This window comes from Drosophila mojavensis, unplaced genomic scaffold (genome assembly GCF_018153725.1).
Source record: "Drosophila mojavensis isolate 15081-1352.22 unplaced genomic scaffold, ASM1815372v1 contig_136, whole genome shotgun sequence".
Classification (NCBI taxonomy): domain Eukaryota; kingdom Metazoa; phylum Arthropoda; class Insecta; order Diptera; family Drosophilidae; genus Drosophila; species Drosophila mojavensis.
Genome location: NW_025318667.1, coordinates 9,479,967 through 9,498,644, shown reverse-complemented (window position 1 = coordinate 9,498,644; position 18,678 = coordinate 9,479,967). Strand labels below are relative to the sequence as shown.

At 43.7% G+C, this 18,678-nt stretch overlaps 4 protein-coding genes across 4 annotated transcripts; 2 read left to right on the top strand and 2 right to left on the bottom strand.

The window, feature by feature from the left end:
• Positions 1–297: 297 nt before the first annotated feature.
• Positions 298–5,268, bottom strand: LOC6585063 (T-complex protein 11-like protein 1). The gene is made up of 6 exons (XM_015161063.3): positions 4,737–5,268; positions 3,309–3,880; positions 2,761–3,245; positions 2,080–2,383; positions 1,845–2,011; positions 298–1,332 (listed from the first exon to the last, which is right to left on the bottom strand). Exons 2-6 carry the CDS (start codon positions 3,554–3,556, stop codon positions 1,064–1,066), a joined length of 1,473 nt encoding a protein of 490 aa, XP_015016549.1. The 5' UTR covers positions 3,557–3,880; positions 4,737–5,268; the 3' UTR covers positions 298–1,063.
• Positions 5,269–5,383: 115 nt separating this feature from the next.
• Positions 5,384–8,416, top strand: LOC6585062 (ubiquitin carboxyl-terminal hydrolase 30 homolog). Its single transcript, XM_044011458.1, has 4 exons — positions 5,384–5,764; positions 5,871–7,201; positions 7,263–7,465; positions 7,554–8,416. The coding sequence occupies exons 1-4, from the start codon at positions 5,683–5,685 to the stop codon at positions 7,657–7,659; spliced, it is 1,722 nt and encodes a 573-aa protein (XP_043867393.1). The 5' UTR covers positions 5,384–5,682; the 3' UTR covers positions 7,660–8,416.
• A 518-nt stretch (positions 8,417–8,934) lies between these two features.
• LOC6585061 (Alstrom syndrome protein 1 homolog a) lies at positions 8,935–13,252 on the top strand. The gene is made up of 5 exons (XM_002010665.4): positions 8,935–10,442; positions 10,507–11,570; positions 12,038–12,869; positions 12,936–13,084; positions 13,152–13,252. Exons 1-5 carry the CDS (start codon positions 9,035–9,037, stop codon positions 13,212–13,214), a joined length of 3,516 nt encoding a protein of 1,171 aa, XP_002010701.1. The 5' UTR covers positions 8,935–9,034; the 3' UTR covers positions 13,215–13,252.
• Positions 13,253–14,391: 1,139 nt separating this feature from the next.
• Positions 14,392–17,786, bottom strand: LOC6585060 (vesicle-fusing ATPase 1). The gene is made up of 6 exons (XM_002010664.4): positions 17,495–17,786; positions 17,344–17,432; positions 17,042–17,260; positions 15,095–16,723; positions 14,880–15,038; positions 14,392–14,806 (listed from the first exon to the last, which is right to left on the bottom strand). Exons 1-6 carry the CDS (start codon positions 17,501–17,503, stop codon positions 14,674–14,676), a joined length of 2,238 nt encoding a protein of 745 aa, XP_002010700.1. The 5' UTR covers positions 17,504–17,786; the 3' UTR covers positions 14,392–14,673.
• Positions 17,787–18,678: the final 892 nt, after the last annotated feature.

Below are 18,678 nucleotides of genomic sequence, written 5' to 3'. Positions count from 1 at the left end.
GTACAAATATTTAAGGTTTTAATAATCTTTTTATTATATATAGACATAAGTATATGTATATAGATATGTTCATGAAAATAATAGATAAAATTCATGAAATAATAAACTATTATTTCCATCAACACATCTATAAATGTTTTTTTGATCTTAGCACATTTCAGACGGTGGATCATTGAAGTAGAACCAATAACTAAATACAGTCGCATAGCACATATATATATAGAGCTCTCTCTATATATATCAATATTTATCCATACATATGTATATGTGTATGTATGTATGTGTGTATAATTTGTATATATGTATATGTATTTTTATTATGTTTACTTATTTAATGTTAATACAGTTGTATTTTGTTTTCTATTCTAAAGTGTAGTTAAAATTTAGTTGCTTTTTTTTTTTTAAATAAAATTTTATGTTAAATGTTAAGTCCATTTGCAGCTGCCAATTGTTGATTTGGGGTTCATTGTTCTTTTGGGTTTTCAGTGAGGGCGTGCCCACGTGTCCTTACACACACATATATGTACATATACATTATATATATACATATATGTCTGTATGTTAACATACTCATATAGCTAGCAGTTGCTTTCGTACAGTTGTTTTAGATTCTTATTTATCACAGACAGCCCTCAAACAGGTGTGCAGTTGTGTGGGTGTGTTGGTGTACGGGTCTATGGGTGTATGGGTGTGCAAGTAGTTGTTATTTAGTAGATGCTTTATATCACTTGGCTAAGTGCACCCAGTTTCATAAAATGTTGCTACTCGCAGCATAAAACGTATTCATATCCTTCATTTGTTGTTGTTGTTTGTCTTCGTTGTTACTGTTATTTGTTTGGGTCTATTGGCTGGCTATCAACAAGAGGCTAGCTCTTGTTCGATAGCTTAAACGTTCAACATTTTGTTTTGGTGTTTGTTTTCTTTTTTTCTATGTGCTTTTTTGCTTCCAACGCTTAATCCCAGCAGCCTGGTTATATAAATATATTTTGTTGCCTCTTCCCCACACACACGCACACACACTCTCTCGGTCTCGCTCTCGCTCTCGCAGTATCTCGCTCTCTTCCTAAGGCTTGGCTGTTTGGGCCACATTAGACGAGAGGCTGTTACTGCTGCTGTTGCTGGCGTCCGCAGTTGGCTCTGCGCTGTTGCGCTGCTTGTTGAGCAGCTGCACGAAGTATTCTCCAAATACGGCGTGATTGTAGGATACCAAGCGGCGGAAGGATGCAATGAATGCGACCAGCTCCTCCCCAAAGTCAGCGAAGCCAGCGGGCGGCGGCGGTATGTTGCCATTCGAGCGCAAGGCAACGCGCACAAAACCGTCCATACGATTGGCTGCAACAAAACAAAACAAACGATTAGCAACAAAAGCGTAAAGTGCAACACGGCGTGCCGCAGTTGAAATACTCTTGCTCAGCAGTGCATATATTCTTTCTTCTTTTCCCTCTCGTATTTCCATTACAGAAAGCTATCAAAAAAGTACAACTATTCTACAAGAGTATAAGTGTTAAGTATAAGAGTATAAGTGTTGAATATAAGACCAGTTGATTTCATACTAGAACTAAATTCATAGCATTTGAATTCTATACAAATATTTTGATTGGAAAATTAAAGATTAGAGATTTTATATATACATATGCCCCCTGCACAGTTAAGAATGTGAATACGAAATGGCATCGACTTATCTGGCAAAACAAACAACTTTTCCATACAAGAACTAAATTAGCAATCTGCCATTGCTTAACAACTAAAAGACCTGAAGCGAGAGACTGATTTGAACCTGATCCGAATTGGGAACAAGAATATATCATGCATCATGTCTCAAAAACATTGTGTGGTTCTATTACCCATTAGCGAGCGCACAGGTGATGATTTGTTGATCAGCTGCTTGACTTGGCTTTGGATTTGTGTCTCTTGCGATTCGCTGAGTAGCGGCAGTTTCTCCTTCTCCAGACATTTGTTTATGAACGAGCGAATCTGCTCGTAGCAGTTGTCGATGACAGAGCTCAGCTGACTATAGGAGGGGGAGAAAGAGAGCAAGATGAGTGAATGGCTCGGCAGTAGTGCGTGCATCTCACTCACTCCTGCTGCTTGACATGCTGAACGATTATGTCCAGCTGTTTGGCCAGTTCGATGCGATTCTCACGGCGCTGCGATATGATTGGAACGCCCTGTGCAATGGATATGAGCGCAGCGCACAAAATGAGACGCTGACAACGCCAGCTGAGACCCTCGAAGCGCTCCTTGTCAATGCGCAGCAGTTCGGGAAACTCCTTATCAGCCGGATAGTTCAGCAGCTGTTTGAATGCATTGAAAAGGATTTCCTCGTTGTTGTTGCAGCCGGCGCGTGCACGTTGCAGCCAGTCCTCGGTGGCGGGAAAGCCAACTGGAAAAAGGAAACGAAAAGCCAATAAGTTTTATATATTTGTACAAGAGAGCCTAATCTTATTGGAAGCTGTGAGAGTTCAAGTTTTAAGGCTTTGTATTTTTTTTAGATCAAATGGGACGAAAAAGTTTTTTTTTAGGTCGAACTAGCTTAAACATTTTCGCTATTCCTTTCTCCCTTTCCCCCTTCAAGTTTCTAGTTGTTTCACAAATTTAGGGACAGGTCCCATTAGATCATGTGGAACGACCAAGCCTCAACAAGTGGATTGTAAGATATTGTCCATACCCTATCCTAACCTACTGTATTTTCTAATTTTAATTAATCTATCTCCTTAATCTATCTTCCTCAAATTCCTACTAATTACAGGGTATACGCACCAGTGCCATGATATTCGCGCAAGAATGTACTAAACTTTTGCTTCTCATACTCCACAGAATTCGCTGCTATATTATTGCGCGCTGCCGAAACCATAAAGTTGGCCATATCCAGTTTCATCAGCGCCATGACCTCCAGTATGCCGCGGAAGGTGTCGATCACATCGTCGATTTCTCGCAGCTTGGCCACTGCCTCATCGCGTGCCGGTGCGCACATGCTGGCCAACAGATTAATCACGAAGTTGGCATAGGACCTAAAGTCGAGCGTGCCACGCTCCGCCTGCTGACGGATGAGCGCCTCATCTAGTGTTGCATTGATGCGCGACAAGGCGTTCGTATTGTTCGGCGAGAGCAGCTGCGGAAAGTCCTCCTTGATCTCACTTAGCAAACGGATGGCTTGATCATATGATGGTGGATCACGTTCCAATTGCTCACGCAACAGATTCCAAAATGCTTTGTGTACCATCGCCTTGATGCGACCCTCCAAGCTGGCGGGGATTAAGAGTTAGTTAGAAAGGGATAGCGAATGGAGGAGATTCGAGTTAGTTAACCTGTTCATGGGCGGCTCGTATGGCTGTAGCTTAAACTCCGGATTGAGTGCTATCTCGTGGGCAAGCTCCATATTCTTGAGATTTTTCAGCATGCCCGCCACCTCGTCCATGGTGACCACTTTTGGGGGGCTACCATCCAGGCTGGGCAGCACAAAGCGCATCATGCTATCCGTTGAGCTTTCGCTATCCGTGCGTATCTCATTGTCCGACTGCTGTGGCTGCTCCTTGTTGTTATCTTTGGCCTCCATTTTGCTGATTTTTTGTAAAGCTGAACGTAAAGCCCAATCGGACGGTTGGTTTTCTGATTGGCTTTAGTAACGGTCTGGACTTCACCTGTTCTTATTTGATTGCACACTTTCTCCAAATGCTCGGAATTTCCAGACTTCTCAGTTTATCATTAATATATTTGTAATACAGTAATATAGAATAGCTGAGAATTGTTCGGATCGTTTGTCACTTTTCCAGTTGAATAGTTTTGAAGTTTGTTTTTGTGGTTGCTGCAATTGGCTTCTTTGTTGTTCTTTGTTGTCCGCTGTTGTCGCTGTTGTTGTTGCTGTCGTGCAACTGGTTTTCTGCAAATATGGAATTGAAGCGTGTTTTTCCTTATTTGATGCAATTGCGTCTCAATTTCCGTGTTTACAAAAAGGAAGCGCACAAAGAGAGCTTTGGAAAGCGCTCAGCTTGGCTTTGGCTTTGACTTTAGCTCAGGGTCAGCTGCGTCTAAGGCTGACGAATTGCGACGTTAAAACAGAATGCAAGCCAATAACCGTTAAATGTGAGTGAGTGTGTATGTTATGAATATGCGTGTGTGTGTATGTGTGTGTGTCTCTTTGTCAGACAAAGAAGCAGCGAAAACAGCAACAAAGCAATCCAACCACTTTACGTGCGCGCACATACCCACACATACAAATGCGTCAAAGGGGAGCATACAAATCTTTAGCACAGATCAAAAATAATATATATGTATATGCATGTATCCACGTACATCTGTACATATATAGAGAAAAGAAAATATATACATATACATATAAGAAAATTTCTTGCAATTTGAATCCGAGGCGCTGACACAGTTTCCAAAATTAAAACGGAAAACGAAGCAAATTGCACAACGGCAATCGACAAACGGGCAGCGAAAGACTGATATAAACAAAGAGGCGCAAATAAAGCAGCCAATGAAAACAGAAACGAAGAGAATTCGACTATTGCGCAGCAAGCAGCTGTGTGTCTGCATGTATATGTGCGTATGTGTGTGTACAAGCATTCATACATGTGCGTGTGCGTATTATATTGTGAAATGGACACAAGGACGGCCCGATTGGGTGGTTGGGGACAAAAGGGATGGCACAACAATTGCGACACTTGCAAACACACATTCTCTCGCACTAAATACACAAATATATACAAATTTATTGCACCAATTAGACTTACCACCAATAGGAACTGTGTAATTTAAAATTTTTTTTCTTCAAAATTGGAATTTGGTAAATACCACTTAATTTACAGTTTTTTTTTTTGTTTTCTTTTTTTTAACACATTTCCACAATTTTAAAACATTTTTTTTTCCCGTATGCTACTCGTGCTTACGATGTCCAAATTGTAATGTGAGTAATAATTTGTTATGAATGTACGATTTCAATTTCAACTAAGCGCAGGCCAGCTTTGTTTGTTGTGTTTGCTTTCAGGTTTTTGTTGTTGTAAATGCAGTTGTTGTTATTCGCATATGTTCCACAACGTTCGAGAATAAAAGCCAGTATGCACCTCACCTCGCATATGATGGTCAAGCAAAAAATTAAACATCCGTATCCGAATTTAATTATACATATCAACTAACTGTTCACAAAATTTCCGATGATTTGCAAAAATTATAAACTAATTATTAACTGAATTTCAACTGACTGCGACAAGCACAAAATTCGTTTTGATATATTTTTTCACAGCATATTTATAGAACGAAAAAACTATGTTATGCCTGCTATGACTGTTGCAGCAGACTCAGCTCATGTGTCATATGTTACCAGACCGTTGGTAGAAAAGCCAACGGTCTGGCAAAGGTCGAGTGCATAATTCGACGATGTGGCAGGGCCACTCACTAAACATCAGACACCAGACAGACACACAATAGTATAGAAGAATTTCAGGTTTTTTTTTCTAGGCTTTAATGTTAATATTATAAAAGCAAACCAAACAGCTGTGGTAACAAAGAGACACACACACACAACCAAAAGAAGCAGCAGCAGAAGAGTAACATTGGCCAAGTGCAGTGTGTTTGTTGTTAATGCCAATCGATGTTGTAGTGCTAAAAGTAGTGTGTGCAACGCCTCCCGCCCATCCCCTCCTACCTGCCCGCCCATAGCCCTGTTTCTGAATCACAACAATGGAAAGTGAGAAGATTTTGATGGCCGCCGGTGTCACGGTGGCCGCCGTTGTGGGCGCCTTCGTTTTTTGGGGCCCATCGGGTAAGTTGAGTTCGACTTGTTTTCGTTCTCTGTCGTTCAGTGTTGTGCAACACTGGCTGCAATTATTCACACTAATTCTCCCCATTTCTATTCTGGCTATCGCCAGGCTCTCGTTTACGTCAGCGCCGCGGCCAAATTGCTGGATTACACAATTTTGGCCGCACCTGCTTCCTTAATACACTACTTCAGGCTCTGGCTGCCTGTCCACAGTTCATTGCCTGGCTGCAGTTGTACAATGGTGCCTCGCCTGATCGCAAGAGTTTGATCAGCTCCATGCTGAGCACCCTGGAGGTGGTGAATGGCACGCACGCCACACTGCGTGGTGATCCCCATTCACCAGGCGCAGTGCTGCGCGCCCTAAATACCCTTGGCTGGGTAATACCGCAGGAGGAGCATGATGCACATGAGTTGTTCCATGTGCTGCTCTCATCACTGGAGGAGGAGGCCACACGGCCGCAGCAGGTGGGCTGCTTGTCCGATGCCCTGCTGCCGGCCAGTGCGAGCAATCAAATGAACGTTGGTAACGACACTGGCGACGGCTTGGATATGGGCACAGGAGCTGCTACAGCCGCAGCAGCTGCCTATCGCACTTGCAACATGGCTGGCCAACGCATTGGCGATCAGCCCAATCGACCTTCCAGTGCCATGCTAACCGATTTCCTTAATATGGAGTATGATGAAGCGACCAGCCTACAACGTCTGGTCCGCTCCGAGGCTCACACACCAGATTCACCAGCCTCGGTGTGTGAACGTGAAACTTCTGAGATTATGACGCCAGCAACGGCTGGTGCTGGCGGCGCCTCCACCTTTCTGCCATTCGGCTATGGCTTGGATTTTGAGACGCAGGCGGAGCCATTAAACGTTTCGCCAATGCTGGGCAACGAGCGTCTCTCACGTCCTCGCCTACCTCAACAGCAGCAGCTGCAGCAGCAACAGCAGCACCAAGGTGAGGGCCTCAATCGACGCGTCTCGAGCTCCTGCCGTTCGCTGGAGCGTCTGAACCGCGGTCCTGGCCGTGTGTCGATTTGGTCGAGCATGATGCCCAGCCAGGTGGCGCATCCGTTTCAAGGCGCTATGGGCGCCCAAATCGTTTGCAATGGCTGCGGCTCCAAGTCCGCTGTGCGCTATGATAAATTCGATAGCATCACCCTAAATCTGCCCTCACAGCGGCGCACTGGCCTGAGCTTGGGCCACTTACTCAGCGAGTACATTACCTCCGAGGATTTGAGCGATGTCAAATGCGACTCATGCAATGAGACAACAATGCACACCAAATCTGTGACCTTTGCCAAGCTCCCAGCTTGCCTGTGCATCCACATTGCGCGCACCGTTTGGCTGCCCACCGGGCAGGTGTGCAAGCGACAGGATTACGTGCATTTTCCCGAGAGCTTGTCCATGGCGCCATATAGCTTTGTGCAGCCTCATCTAAACAGTCAGGTGAGTCTAAACGAAATTGCTCTTTCTTCCCACTCTGAATCAATTTGTGTATTCTTTTTAGGCGGGCACACCTTGGGGCTCGACCATGTCGCTGTATTCCTCCAGCTTGCCCATGAACAATGGCGGCGGTGCTGGCGGCGAAGGCTTCGGTGCCATGTTCCCAAAGAATCTGTATCGGCTGCTCGCTGTGGTCGTACATTCCGGCGAGGCGAATAGCGGACACTTTGTGACCTATCGACGCGGTTCCTTACGCAATGCACATCGGTAAGTAATTGGAGATAAGCCATATACATTTACATATCCATAAATATATATATATATTGCTATACCTTATAAATATTCACACTTACAGCTGGTTCTATACATCGGATACCATTGTACGTGAGGTATCAATTGATGAGGTACTCAGTGTGCCGGCATATTTATTGTTCTACGATCGTGGTCAGCAGCGGCGCTGAGCACCGGTCCAAGACCCGGTCACAATCCTAATCTCCGAATCCCCCAAAGAACCAGCTCGTCGGCCTAGTCATTTCTTCATTATAAATACCTTCTCAACGTTGTGATGAAAATTCAAATTATTATACCCTATAATAATCGAACGGTGGCCATACCAGACAGCTCCAAAAACAAAGAAAAAACAACAAAGTGAAAAAAACATCAAAGCAAACAAAATCAAGAAGAGATATTACATCCGTTTATGGAACTGCGAAAGGAAATAACGGTCTCAGCAAGCACCAAAAAACACTCACACACATACACACACACACACACCTGCGCAGGTGTTTTTCCATCATACATGCATATATACAACTTTGTTACATTATTGCATTTAAAAATTTTTAAATTGAATTTAAAATTCACGCCATGTGCTTTTTAGACATCTGTATTTAGCGATATAGATCCAAATTTATGCTAGGGGTATTACCGCGAGCAAAATTATTAAGTGTATATCGTTTTTTTTTTTTTAAGAAATTTGTTCAAATATATATATATATATATTATATATGTACTTCCCGCTCTTTAGGCGTCAAGCGATTCGAACAAATCGATTGGCTCTTGCATTTATCGGTGCAGTGTCTATATACAAGCGTACACCCTTAGCCTACCACAATAATAGCTATTTATGTACATGATAGATCAACCCAATCGCCCAAACAATAATAATCTATGTTAAACGCCCTATTAATAAAGTTCGGATAGATATTTACAAACAAATTGTTTTTATTTGCATTTCACAGAATATTTGTGGTGATTTTTGATCGTTGATAAATTAGTTTAAATTTAACAGTCTTGTTGCAGCCTAACATACTGTTAATGAAGTAAGAATGTTATCAGTAACCAATGTTATTAGTGCACGCAGTGCATATTCATATAGTGATTATACATTCTATAGCTTTATAATTTATTTATATAGTATTTGTCTTTTAATATAACCAATTATAAAATAGTTTTCACTTTCAAACATAATTTTTGAACATTTTGAATTGCGATCATGAAATCAAATATACTCTCGCATAGTTCAAATTTAACAGCTTCATATAGTTTGATCAATCGGTAATTTGGCTGCCTTGGCCAATAAACAACATTTAAATATGTTCGGTAATGTATATTATTTGTTGATTTTTATTTTAATTAGTAAAATTACAATTATGTATATTTGTTTTTAATGCCAATGCTTTCAATAATTTATGTTATCAATGCAATTATCGCCTATCGATAAATTTGAATGCACAAACATTAGCTGGTGTGTACACACTGACGCTGCGCATTTGCCATTGCGTACTTCTGGCTCGCACTTGTGTACAATTCGAAATTCAAAAGCTATGTGAAGCAATGTCAAACAATAATAGTACAAATCGTAGACTACATTATGATAGAAAATTACAGAGTACCTCGCGCATTACTCCCAAAATAAGAGAGTATCTGGCGGAACTGTCCAACGATCGTGAATTGGGCCTGGAACGCTTCATGGCCCTCTCATCAACCACTTCCACAACGAGCAGCAACGTGAGCGTCGGCGCGCCAAGCAGCCGCTGCCGCAGTCGCAGTCGTAGCAGCAGCTTGGGGGTTGCAACAACAGCTGCATGCGCAGCTGCCCAGGCCGTCGCTCGAAAGCAAAAGGAATGCGTCTCGTCAACTGAGAACGTGAAACAGATACCCATTGTTATGGATACCAACGCGGCAAGTGGTCCACGCATCGCATCCGCCTCAGTCGAGGATGTGCGCACACCAACTAAAGGCACGCAGACGCAAACGCCGCTGATACAAAACCGCAAGACTCAAACGCCGGAATCGGCGCTCAAATCGCACAAGCGTCTTGAATGGGATCCCGCCGCTGATGTGGGTTATCGCTATGGTCGTGCTGCCTCCGCCAGCAATATTAGCACATTGGAGCGCTCAGTATTAGAGGCGGCCATACAGCCTGCTGCAGGATGGCCAGGAGGAGATCGACCCAATCATTCAGAAACCGATTTGAATCGACTGCAGCAGGAGGGCAAAAAGGAGCAAAAGCAACAGAAGCCAGCTGCACCGCTTGCCTCCAGCACCTTTGTCCAAGGCAATCGCACTTGCAGTCAGCCACAAACGACGCCTATAGCTACGCCCGTGGCCACGCCCACACCTGTGCCCAGCCAGAGCTCGCGCAGGGAGAGTTGCGCCACCTCCGCCGTGAGCAGCTTTGACTATCAGCATAACTCGCGTCCCTCGACCAGTCAGAGCAACAGTGGAAGTCAAAGCCAAAGCCGAAGCCTCAGCGCCGAGGAGCTGCTGCGTCATGTGGAGCAGCAGCGTCAAGAGCGTGAATATGCAGCGCAGCTGGAGCAGGTGCTGTGCAACCGCCGCAACACAAACAAGGAAAGGAGGGAGCACAAGGAAAATAAAGAGAACAAAGAGAACAAACAGCCACCGCAGCAGCAACAGCAGCAGCAACAGCAACAGCAGCAACAACAGCAGCAGCAGCAGCTAAATAAGTCTAGCTGCTCGAGCTCCACTAGCTCGCCCGCTAAATGCGATCTGGATCTGGGCATTGATTTGCTCTGCTCGCTGGTTAATAAGCGCAGCCTTAGCTATGTCCAAAAGAAACAGCTCATCCGGGATATAGCCAAGCGGTTGGCCTGCCTCGATCTGATGACCAGCAGCAGCAGCAGCATCAACAGTCGAACCGATGTCAAGCGCGGCCAGCACAAGGAGGCGCAGCTCAAGGAGAAGCAGAGAAGAGAGAAATTTATAGCTGGCGGTGCAGGTATGATACGATTAGCGTTCAGTGGAGCTAGCTCTGATATATCCCATACTTCCTTTGCCTATAGATACTTTGCGCCACAGCCAGCATCTCAGAAAGGACGTGGGCGTCAATACAAGTAAAAGGAATTCGCTGGAGCACCCTGTGCCTGCTGCAACCACGCCAGCTCCAGCAGCTGTGCCTTCTACTGCACCTAGTCCAGCTGCTGCTCGGGCCGCAGCTTCACTGACTCCCGCCTATACTGCTACGCCCAGGCAGGCTCTCGTCTCTTTGGCTGCTCCTGTGCCTGCTCCTCGCACACGCCTGGCCACGCCCGCACTCTCACCACTGCCCTGCAGCTATACATCCACTAGCAGCGGCGCCTCCAATGAGCTGGTCACCCAAAAGACAAATATACAGATTAGATACACCGTCGAGGCTGTCGACGAGCAGGCAGCCGTGCAGGAATGGCTGAATCCCATGACGCAGAGCGAGATTGAGTATGAGGAGAAGCGACAGCAACGCGTCCAGCTGGACTCGGAGCGACGCACGCAGCTCAACTGGATCGAAACGGAAATTATGCGTCTGCGCACGCTACAGCATCTATTGACCAGCGCTGCCAAGGGCGTGCTCCCGCCCCCATCCAGCGCAAAAAGTGTGCGCATACCCATCCAGCTGGAGAAGGACCATGGTCAGGCCATGCCAAATGCAGTGAATGGCATGAAGCGATTAGATCAAGCGAGGCCAAAAGCAGCGCCACCAGCCACGACCATTGCAACACCTCCCTGCAGCCTTGGTGGTCCAGCGGCTGCACCTCCTCCGCCTCCTCCTCCACCACCACCACCACCGACGAGACCGCAACTCCCGCCTGCACGTACGCCCGCCACCAAGCAGCTGCAGCGCAGCAAAATGGCCACGCCCACTGCACTTAGTGAACACTCGGGCAGCACCGAGAGTGTCTGCTCCTTTGTCCAGCAGCGACAGCGCCAGTTCATGGCCCACTATCAAAATCAGCAACAGCAACGCCTGGAGCAGCAGCAGCAGCAACAGCAACAACAGCTCCTCCTGCGACAGCAGCAGCAGAAGCAGCACGTCATCTATCGGCAGCAACAGCTGCACCAGCAGCAACATTATCATGCCACGTGCCACATGGTGAGATATAAATTCACTGCAAACGGATCTTACAGCTGGAGCTTCTATAACCTATTCACTGGGCTACATTGTTAGAGGAAGAGGGCCAAGAGAGAGGGAGGGAGGGAACTTGTTTATGAACTAACAGATTAGAAAGAGAGAGAGATATATATATAGAGAGATAGAGATTGGGAGATATCGCATTGGAAGGTTTCACTGCAAACCAAACAGATCTTATGATAAGAGGTTGAATGCCAATCGAGGGGTAGAGAGGAGGTGTGGGTGTATGAGTGAGTGAGAGAGGGCGAGAGAGTTTGATTGGCCCAATCATTTAGGGTAAACAATGCTGATATGGGTTCGGGTTCCAGGTCTTGTCTTTAATGTAATATCTCAGCCGTAGACTTAAATGTAGAGTTACATAACTATATAAGAATGTCAGAGAAATCGCTATCCTATCGTAACTAAATGTCTCTATCTCTATTTTACAGCACCAATGCCCGTATCAGAAACTCCAACCACACCAGCAATGTCAGCAACATCAATACCAACAACAACAGCAACAACAAAAACAACAATGCCAACAACAGCCACAAAGTCAATACATGGAAATGCAATACGCTCAGGCTGTTGGCAATATCTATGGCTGTCTGGATGAGGGCGCCATCTACTATCAAGTGGTCAACTCGCATGCCTCGCCTTGCCATGTGCACACTGCGGCAGCAACAGTGACGACGACTGCGGCAGCGGCATCGGCAGCTGCAGCAGCAACAACTGCAGCAAGTACCAATTGCACAACCACGAACTCCACCTCATCCATGTTGTGCATTAGCTCGGAGATGTCCATACCTTTGAGTTTGGCCAATGCATGTGAGGCGACGACGACAACAACAACGACAACAACGCATCAGTATGACGATGTGGCGTGCCATCAGCAGCAGCTGCAGCTGCGCCAGCGTCGACGTCAATCACAGCACAGCTCCAGTTCCAGCGAGCAGAAGCGACCGCAGCAGCAGGGCTTGGAGGGGGAACAGAGGCAATCTCAGCATATGCTGCAAGTGCGGCCACGTGGCATTGCCTATGTCATACACTTCAGTTCGGGTGCGGACGCCAGCGAGGAAACGCCGGAGTCATTATCCTTGCAGGATCATCTGCAACGTGCTCGCCCACAGTTCTGCGCTCAGTCCAAGCAGCGCAAAGCGATTCTCAATCAGATGCAGCTGCTGCGCAATGCACGCCGCAAAGAGCTCGAGCAGCTCATCGAATACGGCAGCCTTGACTCGCTGGACCAGCGACTGGAGCAGCTGCCACCACCTGCCACCTGTAAGTGCCGTGCTGCCTTGACTCCCGTTGAGTTTTCACTAATGTTTCGATATGCTTGTCCTGCAGCTCGCGTTCGCATCTTTACCACGCGCCAGATGAAGGCGTTGACCAGCAAACGGTGCGAGAAACTGCCCGAGGTGATTGCCGCACAGAATCGGGAGTGCGAGGAGCGTCGCCGTCGCAGCAATCGTATACTGCGTGACGTCTTCAATCGGGTATGCCAAACTGCACACATATGCTCTCTATAGACTCGCCATTTCTGATTGAATTTCTCATTCACAGCGTTTGCAGCGTCGCGTTCGCTGTGGCAAGCTCACACTCAATCACAGTCGCACCGTTATCTAGTGCAAGTCCAGGCAGCCAACAGTGCCAGTTGCAAAATATATATATAAATATATATATATATATATATATATATATATATATATATATATATATATATATATATATATATATATATATATATATAGAAATCGGCCATATGTATTTGTTTTATGCATCCTTTTTAATCGTCAAATAGTTTTATATGCATGCTATTGAAGGCTCTATCTCAAATCGATTTTATATTTTAATTTAATTTTCATACATGCTTATATTAAAATTTTTTTTGTCCATGTGTTTTGCCAACTTATATTTATTAGAATTTAAATTTGATTGTGTTTAACCAATAAATAAATGCATTTGCCATAAAAGAGTTTTCAATTTGGTTTTATAATTCCGTTCTATAATTGAAAAGTAAAATGCTAGCTATGTATATAGGATTAAATAAAGTTTATATTGAACAGAATTATAAATAATATGTACAATAAAACAGAAAATTTTAATAATAATATGCGTGTTATATAAAAAATGTTAAAATTTTAAAAAGTTCATGTTTGTGTTTAATTTATATATAAAATAAAGCGAAAATATCAAATCGACGTCACTCCGAAATTTAGCGCAATTTTGGGATATACCTGATTAGATAAAGAAAGGCAAGGATTAGTTACGTTTTTTTTTTTTTTGTAGATTGGATTTTATTTATTTAAGTTTATAACATTGGCGATTAACAATATTGCGTATTAATTGTATAATATTATGTAATTAATTTAAACTCTTTGCAAGCTAAACAACGTTTCATTTCCTAAATATGTTTTTGGTGTTCTCTATTCGAAGGAAAATTCTTAAGATTAACAAGATAGAAACATTTAGTTGAATAACAAAAAGAGCACAAAAAACAACAATTAAATAATATTAATTAACAAATTCAATGCAGCTACAAAATGCATATTATTTATAGGTGTTTATCGTTTATCGAGATATAAGTTTTGATTGCAATTATAAAGTAAACAATTAATTTATATATATATATATATATATATGTGTATGTTTGTATTTATATATAAATAGGATTATGTTATTTGTAATACCAGCCGCAATGCCAAATCAGGTCACAGGTCTCACATTTCTGTTTTGCTACAGATCGAAGTTTAGTGGAAGGTTGTTCTTTTTCTTTTGTTGTTTGTTTGGTTTTTTTTTTTTCCCATTGAAGGTTAGGAATATTTTGGAATCGGAACGGGAATCGATAAGTGGACTGGACCAACGAAACAATGCGAAGCAGTTAAAGTCGGTTATGTATGTGTGGGGATTATTTTCGAATAAATAACTTTTGCATATATATAAATTTATATAAATTTAAATATTTATATATATACAATATATATATATATGATAACAACGCGTTAGTATATCGGCGAAAACTCATTTTCTTAAAAGCTAATAATTGAGATTGCAATTAGACGAGCTCCGATCTCGCTTGCTTAACTTATTTGCGTGCTACCATATCCAAGCCACCTTCCTCCTCCATTTTTGTCAAGAACTTGATGGCACGCTGAGAGGGTTCCGTCTGTCTAGCCATATCGATAAGGCCCAGTAGCTTCTTGATGCCAATGAAGACGCTGTGAATATTTAGAACGTATGGTATAGATGAATGTAGATCGGGTCAGTGGCATCATCGGCTTATATACATACCGTTTGCCAGCCATCTTCTTGCCAATGGCTTGCAGTTCGCCCTTGCTAAAGATGTCCGTGTCCTCGAGAACGGAGATGACATGCTCCGGACTGGATAGATTGGGCACATGCAGCACCGCTGTGAAGGCTGAAAGCATTTCCATTTCCTCCAAGACTTCACTGTAAGCAGTTGAGAATTAGTTCGGGTTTAGCTATAAGCAAATGTAACTGGTTACCGTCTGCTGGAGGTGCAAAGAATGAGGAGCTTGCGTCCCTTGGGCGGCTGCTTCTTGAGCAGCACAAGCAAAGCCTGCAGCGTTAGATTCGAATACCTGGGTCCAATGGGTCCATAGTCGAGCAGACGTTCCACATTATCGACGACAATGCAGCTGAGTGTGGAGCGATAGGCATCATCGAATATCTTGCGAATGTGCAAGCATTTGGCCGACTCCGTATAGCCGACCATATCCTCTGGCGAGCAGACCTTGACAAACGGAAAATCGGACATTTTCGCTAGTTGGGCAGCTAAGGCCGTCTTTCCAGAGTTTGGAGCACCAGCAATAAGAACCGAGACAAGACCACTGGATTCGGGCGCTTTGGCCTGCTGTACATAGAGCATACCATCCTCTAGAAGATTGCTAACGGGCTGACCCCAGTTGACGACGCCGCGTGCCAGCATATTATCGAGTATCTCTTGGGCGGTGCCGAAGGCTGGCTTAATATCATGCTCCAGTGAGTGTAGGAAATCAGCGCGATTCACTTTCAATTTCTCCATAGCCTCCGGATCGACGGTGACCTTGGCATCGGCCTTGATCAACCGATTCATTGCGCTCGATTGTGCTGCCCGCACAAGACCCTCGAGTTCAGCACCGCTAAAGTTCTTGGTGAGCGCTGCGATCTCCCTGCAGTCGACATCGTCACTGATCTTGTTGAAGTCTCGCATGCGTTTTGTGTGTATGTTCAAGATCTGGACGCGTCCCTCCTCGTTGGGCAAACTGATCTCCATTTGGACTTCCAAGCGACCAGGACGCAGCAGCGCCTCATCGATCATGTCCCGTCGATTGGTCATGCCAATCACCAAGATATTATTCAACTGATCCACACCATCGATCTTGGTCAGCAGCTGATTGACGACGGTGTCGTGGACACCGCTATTGCCAGCCACGGAGCCACGCTGCTTGCAAATGGCATCGATCTCATCGAAGATGATGATATGCAGTCCACTGTTCGGACCCAGGCGCTTCTCTTCCTCTTCGGCCTCGGCGAACAGCCGTCGCACATTCGCTTCCGATTCACCCACATATTTATCCAATATCTGTGGTCCATTCACAATCTTCGGCTCACGGGCGTTCAACATGGTTCCAATTTGACGAGCCATCAGGGTTTTGCCCGTACCAGGCGGCCCATAGAGCAAGATGCCCTTTACATGCTTGCAGCCCAGCTGCTCCACCAGCTCGGGTGGAAAGACACGCGAGGCAAACGCACGACGAAAGATAGCATTGAACTCATTGTCCAAGCCGCCGATGCCCATTTTGCCAAAGTCCCAATCGGGATTGATAATGGATTGGCGCACCACCTTGCCCTTCGATTTGCCCTGCAGATTGAGGGAGCTATTCTCTGCCTTCTCGAACTGCACCACCGTGTTGCCCAATATGCGACCGAAACGGACATTACGCATCGCTGGCTCCTTGCCCTCGCCCAGGCTCTTCGGATCGATGGCCTCCAGCACCTTGACGGCCAGGCCAAGTAGCTTTTTATCCTTGAAATTGAAGACCAACGATTGGCCAACAGTCAAGGCCATGCCAGCGAATTGCATGATGAACTCCTTGGCCATCTCATCTGAGTCATACGGCTCCTGCGAAACGCTGTGCGGGAAAATGAATGGGGAGGGACGGCTCCATTTTACTTATTTGTTATTCAAAGATGTCACACCTAAGATAAGACTCCTTGACAGTCATGACTTATGACCTCTTCTGTCTAAGATCTATCAGGAAAGAGCAGGAACTGATCAAACCTATTAAGCAAGTCTACTCGCACACCAATTTTGGACCTACTTAGAAGTAATGAAACAAAATTTTAACTTTACCTGTACTTGTTACCTAACCTTAGTGTTGTTCTCTATAATTAACCTCAATTTCTTTCAAGTTAACCTTACTTTTATCTACCACAGTTTGCACACTTACGTCTTCTTTTGGAGAAAATCGGTTTCAAAGGATACCGATGTTATGACATCGGAGTTTGCATCAAAGCGATAGGGGCGCACATCCAGCTCCTGATTGATGGAGAGCATCGCCCACTTGCGCTGGACGAGAGAGAAGCCTACATAGCCTCTGGGCACTTCCATTGTCTTCTCCAGTGCGAATATAAAATGTTGACCCGCTGCGGGTGAAATATCTGCATACCTGAATAATACAGAGATATATGTGCATAAATAAATAAGTAAATAGAAATATATTGTGATGTTTCTCCTTATTGGGGCACATACTTCACATCATCTGGAAAATCGGCCACGTTAACAATCGCTCGATTAGTCAGGGACAATTCGTCCGTAGGACACTTCGTAGCCTTCAAACGCTGCAAATTTGATATGTTTATATAAGAAATAGAATAGATTATATATATAGCACACAACTCACATAAGACATTTTTGCTGCCTGGTTATGTGGAGGGGGTTGTTTCTTGTTTACAGCCTCAGCCTAAGCTTGAATATAATTCTTATTGATTCCTCAAGTTTTACAATTTGCCAATTGAAAGCTTATTTTAGGCTTCACTTATTAGACACACTTTTAATTTTTTTTTTTAATGTTTACCACTTTCTTGTATTTTGATTATGCTGCATTGCTTTTTGCTGCACATTAAGTTTGCACCAATTTGATTTCATTGATTTCTTCACAAAATTTTGCTGCGCAGCTTAAAAAATGCGCGCACGCACCTGCCAACGGATTTAAATATAATGAAACCGGTTGGCAGGCCTAACAGCTGTTTAACAGGCTTTGCAGCCTGCCACTGTTAACAAATAAAATATGCACACTGTTAAAAGGCCTCGATTGAGTTAGTAGGTTATGTAAGGCGGTCAGCTGTTTTAACAGTGTGACGCCATTATTTCAGAAAATGGTGCGCGCACGTTTAAATTTTTATGAAAATCAAATAATTTTGACACTGTTATTTGTATTATTAAATGAATTAGAGTTAATAAAACGTGTTGTGCGTACTAAGTATTATGCATTTCCCATCAATCAGCATAATCATATGTACTAAATTAATTCAATATACTACGAATCTGGCCATAGATGATATGCAGAACTCTTTGCTTCTTTCTAGGTTTTGGAGCTATATATTTGAATGTGAAGATAGATTGGCATAAATAAACAATACTGATGGCGAAAATTCAGTTAGCTATGTATGGACATTTTGGCCTATCATTGCTGCTTTCGAGAGGCCCCCAGCTTATTCCATTATATACTTAGTTTCTTTAGTGCAAAGTAATAAAATTTGTGATTATGGTTTGATTTTTATATAAAAATTGTTCTGTAATAATTATTATTATTATTTTTTATCATAAAAATCAATTTTAATAATTAAATATAATTTTTTAATAAGAAATTACAAATAAAAGTTTATCCTTTTTTTGAATTCGCCATGAAAGAAATCCTTATGTGTGTTTTCCTCTCTCTTCTTGGGAGTTCTTTTGACCCTCATTTTTTTTTTTTTATGTGTAACTCCTATTGGCGGTCCCTGTTATTTACTATCGAAATTTGCTTATATATAATTAATAATAATTTAATTTTGGTTGTTTTAGACCACTTGACGTATCTCTATT